Raw genomic sequence first — 5,605 nt, 5'->3', positions numbered from 1 at the left:
ACTATGTTATCTTTAAAGGGTGGCCTCGTGCAGTGCACTAAGGGTCGTTTGGTAGGAGGTATTAGCGAAAATAATAATGGTATTAGCTTTGATATATATTATTTAATCTCTTGTTTGGTAGTATGTTCAACCTATGTATAATTAAATTAAAATACACAACCTAAAAAAAGGGCAGTCTGGTGCACAATCGGGAGAAGGGTCGCATCCCAAAGGGTGTGATGTAGACAACCTAACCTTATGCAAGCATTAGTGGCTGGCTTCCATGGCTCGAACCCGTGACCTATAGGTCGCACAGAGACAACTTTACCGTTGCTCCAACGCTTTCCTTCATTAATTATACAACCTATTAAGTACAATTATTATATGTTGTAAACCATTAACAATACAAGTATTGTTCTCCGAATACACCACATTCATTTAATACAACAAATCAAACAGTGATAAAGAATACTGCCAGCATAACTAATCTCATCGTTACTAATACACCCTATTCAGTGCTATTCTTACACACCTTACCAAATAGCTCACTATTGTTGGGCATGAAGGAAAATCATAGTACTTCTATGCAATCAATGTAGTGCATTATTCTGCGGAAAGTGACAGACAGTATGTATCAGTGACAGATGTAGTCGCCTTAGTGCTAAGGGTTCAACCAAACTTGGTATTTTACGCGGAATATATACAGTGAGTTCGGTGCTAAAAGCTTAAAGATTGAAATCCATCAAAGTTGAAGTTCTGGATTTGCCTCCGATATGTATATGCCTTTATAATTTGCTATGGAACGAAGCAGGTCTCTGTGATCTTTTAGAGTTCAAATACAAACTGATCCACATATTTTCTGTGGAATCTCAATGAATTGGTGAAGCAGCAATCTGATCATATTCTGATGATTCCTTTTTCTTGCTCCTTTCTTTCTCAAGTAAATACACCCTCTCTACTTCAGGCATTGCTATAATAAAGGCATTCAGCTTGGAGTTTAAGTCTTCTAATTTTTCCACGACTCTGTCATTTGTAAACATGCCATTAAGCACACTTTTGATTGTTCTCCAGCTTTCCATCAATGGCAAAGCAATAATCACTGCTGATCCTATTGTACCCCAGGCAATAGATATTACAGCCCAGAATGTGAAGTATCCCTTGCTAAATTGCCCTGCATTATCAAGTTTGCAACTTAGTTAATCATCGAGCACTCGTACTGTGTACACTGAAGTTGCAGAAAGATTGAAACTTTTTCGACTTACCGACAGGAAGTGTAAGAATAGGCCAGAGAAATACTATCACGCATGTGAAACCGATGCCCCATTTGATTATCCATGCTTTGGCTCTGTTGAGTTTTTCCTCTTTGAACTCTTCAGGTGGCAATTCAGTCTTTTCCTTTTCAACTACGGTGATCTGTTTTGTAGTCTCCCATTCATAATTCTGAGGTCTTAAAATGCTGCAAATAGCATGAATTGCTCCACCAGTAAGTATAGAAACAAGGTTTCCTGCAAGCATTGGTGCATTTCTACCAGTTGTATCAAGATTGATCTTTCCATACTCGATCTTAGTGACTGATAACCAAGTGATTATCCCTAACAAACAGCCAATAACTGTCCCTAGGATTGCTCCTAAACCGTTTGCTTTTCGCCACAAAAGCATGAAAGCTATTGGGAGAACAGCTGATCCTATGAAAACTCCCATTGCTAAATACATCCAACCTAGAGAAACACCAGCCTTGTTCAAAATTACTGCTAAAATGCCCATGAAACAGCCAAAGCCTAAGACAACTCCTCTTGAAACTTTTAGAATTTGTCTTCCACTTGCATCCGGATTGATGTACGTACGATAGATGTCATAAGTACATAATGAAGAGACCGCGATTAGCTCAGACGAACCGGCTGATGTGACAGCCCTAATCAATAGACAAGAAGTCATAAAATGAAAGGTAAGTGAAAATACAGTTAAAACTCTTTATAACGTCATTTGTTTGGATATTTTTTTGTTGTTATAGCGAAATACTATTGAGAACATATAATATATCATGACTTGACAATCAGTTCAAAAATCAAACTTGGCCATTGTCATGAAATGTTTGTTATAGAGTTGTCTGACTGTATTTCATAGGTAATTCTTGATTAGGCACTTACATAAAGAGCATTGTGAGAAGAAGAATTGATCCCCCTTTTCCCATCAAAGCAATAGCTGTAGCCGCAGGAACGAGTCCGTGGCTTGCCTCACTTGCTGTTATTGGTAGATCAAGTGCTAGTGCTCCGAGACCTAGTGATGTTGCCAAAGAGAATGGCACAGCAAACCAAACTAGGCCACCCAACAAATAGCCCTTATGTGTTGATGATGGTCTTGCAGCAATTGCACTTACCCAATACCCCTACCATTTCAATAAAAGGATGATTAAAGGAACATTGCATAAGCTAGTTTCTTGGTATATCCTACGGAAAAAAACTTACATTGTCAACGAAAACTGTACCAAAGTTGCCAACGATGTTGATGATACCAAAGACGAGACCTCCTGAACTCATCATAGTAACATAAGACCCCTTGAAATTCCCAGTAACAGGACCACAAGATTGTCCAACATGGGAGATTGGCTCTTGACAACTTCTTGACTTGCTTGCTACCTCCAATAAACGTCTGTAAACGATGCTTGGGCTGCCAAGTTCATCGCTTGTGACGTACACTAGGTACACAAATATGACTAAAACCACGTGTACTGAAATCAATAACCAGAAATTTCTCTTAGATGAGCGCGTGAAAAAGAGTAAAGCTGATATAAAGAGTATAAAGTAGATACCTATGACGGAATGTATATAGCTAGCCAAGAAAGTAGCTTTTAACCCTCCTGCTAAGGTGTAAATGATAACACCAAGAGGGATAAGAAAACTAGCAGCATATATGTTAACTTCAGTGAGTGCATTAACGACCGCAGAACCACCAAGAAGCAACATGGCCGTTACTGTAATGTTTGTCAAGAAGCAAAACCCCAGAAAAACAAGATGAGCAGCAGTTCCCCATCTGAAAATAAGAGTAAATGATAGTCAAAAGACTACCCTAAGAAAATCCTTATGGATACAGCAGAATCATTTTCATCTTTATTATAGTTCACCACAAACCTTGCTTTTACGATTTCACAGACCGTATGAGCATAAGGAGCTTTCCGTTTGATCTCTATTGCTATCACACCAAAAAGGAGAACCTGTTGTACAAAAAATTTAGAAACCACTCAAAGATTTTGGATAAAGAATTTCGAAGGATGATTTAGACGTACCTGAATAGTAGCTCCACTTGCATACCAAAAGGGGCCACTAATTCCATACTCCCAGGCTACATTAGAACTTTGCAAGATTGTAGCTGCCCAAGTCCACTGCAAAAGAAAATGTGGCAGTTAAGTTGATCTTAACTTATTAGAACAACATAAGAACTTAGATTCTTCTCTGGATCGGCATTTGACAACAATAAAACATGGTACCTGAGACACAATTACACTTGCAATAAGTCCTGTTTTGACATTTCTACCAGCTGTGTTGAACCATTCTGATGTATGACGCGAACCAACATATCTTTTTTCCAGCCAAACCTTATAGCAGTACAACAAGAACGTACACGCGCGAAAGAAGAAAGATACTCAAATCCCATATGCCAAAAGAATCCACTAGGGATATTACAAAATAGAAAAACAACATTTTAATTGTATGAATGTCAGATAAGTTGTAGTGATTAACAGGATAATAAATAGAGCTTCTGGATAGGCCTAAGAAGGACTAGACTGAAGGTGCCTAATAGCTTAGCCAGACTCATTGGATAGGGAATTCCCTGCAATCTGTGTGGTACCATCGCGCCACAAACATTTATAATATTCTTTACCAGTTAAAATGATCGCAGAATACACAATCCCGAGAATCTAGAGAGACCAAATACTATCATATCTAGATTTGGAAAGGTTTCTATAAAGGAAGAATGCCTCTTCTACCAGCCTCAGCCCATCCCTCCCCCCTCACGTAGAAAATGATTAAAACAAAAAACAAAAAGTTTATAGTTAACTTATATACACTCACAGTGAAATAAGAAAAAAAAAGAAAGAAGGTAAAAGTGGAATACCAGGAAAGAAGTGAAGACTGCAAAAAGAGCTCCAAAACCAAGAATGACAGAGTAGCCAACACTCTGATTAAGAACAGGTTTTCCTCCAAAAAAGCTGCTTTGCCTCACACAACTATCCCCATCTCCAGAATAATATTTTGATGAAAATTGGAAAGGTGGACAGTTTATAAGGGAGGAAGCCATATGAGTGAACTAATTATAGATCTCTTAATATATTTGAACAAAAGAAACCAGTTATAAGAAACAAGTTAGAATCTGTGTACTATAAAAGCAATGATTGTCAACAAATTTTGCACCTATTTGAGAAAAAATAATACTTTAGAGCTGAGACAACAAAGTAAGCAACTTGGAATTGCATAGGCCATTTTCTTGTGACGTTATGTACTGCAAAGTCTATGGAAAATTTTGCAAGTCAAACTAAAATTTGGAGTTTTCAATTCATTGGAAGTTTGGAAGTATTAGAGGAATCTCCAAGTTGGCAGTAATAGATTCAAAGGGTCACTCTCATGGCTTTGGGAATCTTTTGTCTTGGGGTAGCTTGATATTTCTTGGTTGAATAGTTCCACCAAATAAAAACTACACTTAAAAAGGAGTAACATAGAGTATAGAGTACGGCATCTTTCATTATCAAATTCTATACTAAAATACTCTTAATCTGAACAACGGAGATGGTAAAGAAACACCAACAAGCAGAATCAACAGTAATGAACTATGGCACACAAGTGACAAACCAGTATCATAAGTACTTCATGCTATATGAATTACTCACAAATCATGTCCTATAAGAAAAAATATTTTTCAAAATTATGGCATGCAAGTAATGATATACATATATGACTTATTGTTATATCCAACCTAGCTGTCCGATTGGATTACTCACAAACCATGTTGGATCGTCTTGATTCAATTCTACAAACAAGGATAACAAATATGTGTTTCAGAACCTTAAATAGTTCATAACATTATTGAAGTGAAATAGTATTTAAAAACTATTTCCAGGCACCACGAATGAAATATATTTAGTTAAATAATTATTCTCTCAGGCACCATGAGTGAAATTGATTTATTTATAATATTATTCATTGATCATGTGCCGTGATTGAAGTAGATTTTCATTAAAGAATTATTTTCTGATGAGGTACCATAAGTGAAATACCATAAAAAAAAAGAAAAAAAAAAAGAGGTAAAAATACATTTTAGAACTAATTGGCATGTAAGTCATGACATCCCGTATAACTTCATAAATCATGTTGCATCGTCGATTCTAAAGTTAAAAAAGGAGAAACAATTTACAAGTCATAACAAACAGAGATATGACTTCATGTTACATACAATCTTGCTATTACAATTAGATTACTCTCATATTGGATCGTCACAACTAATTATTGCAAGGGCACATATATCATTCACCTTGTCCATAAAACAAGAACGTCTATTTTTGCAAGATACGCAAAAACAAGAAAATTTTAAATAACAATCTGGCAAGAACCCCCAAGCATTTTCCTGTATTGAA

The 5,605-nt window shown here is 36.6% G+C and overlaps 1 protein-coding gene across 1 annotated transcript; it reads right to left on the bottom strand.

The window, feature by feature from the left end:
* Positions 1 to 393: 393 nt before the first annotated feature.
* LOC132030051 (urea-proton symporter DUR3) lies at positions 394 to 4,509 on the bottom strand. Its single transcript, XM_059419521.1, has 9 exons — positions 4,093 to 4,509; positions 3,464 to 3,571; positions 3,263 to 3,358; positions 3,108 to 3,190; positions 2,789 to 3,009; positions 2,445 to 2,707; positions 2,127 to 2,365; positions 1,242 to 1,891; positions 394 to 1,150 (listed from the first exon to the last, which is right to left on the bottom strand). Exons 1-9 carry the CDS (start codon positions 4,273 to 4,275, stop codon positions 849 to 851), a joined length of 2,145 nt encoding a protein of 714 aa, XP_059275504.1. The 5' UTR covers positions 4,276 to 4,509; the 3' UTR covers positions 394 to 848.
* Positions 4,510 to 5,605: the final 1,096 nt, after the last annotated feature.

Source organism: Lycium ferocissimum, chromosome 9 (genome assembly GCF_029784015.1).
Source record: "Lycium ferocissimum isolate CSIRO_LF1 chromosome 9, AGI_CSIRO_Lferr_CH_V1, whole genome shotgun sequence".
NCBI classification, from domain to species: domain Eukaryota; kingdom Viridiplantae; phylum Streptophyta; class Magnoliopsida; order Solanales; family Solanaceae; genus Lycium; species Lycium ferocissimum.
Note: the sequence above shows the minus strand (reverse complement) of the source record. Positions and strands in the feature narration are given on the sequence as shown.

Bases quoted from the DNA above. Each gene is read 5' to 3' on its own strand.
- LOC132030051 (XM_059419521.1), bottom strand. From the start codon at position 4,275: ATGGCTTCCTCCCTTATAAACTGTCCACCTTTCCAATTTTCATCAAAA. The intron at 3,572-4,092 runs GTATTCCACTTT...TACTGCTATAAG, and splicing joins CAGTCTTCACTTCTTTCCTG to GTTTGGCTGGAAAAAAGATA. The intron at 1,892-2,126 runs GTAAGTGCCTAA...TCTATTGATTAG, and splicing joins CTTCTCACAATGCTCTTTAT to GGCTGTCACATCAGCCGGTT.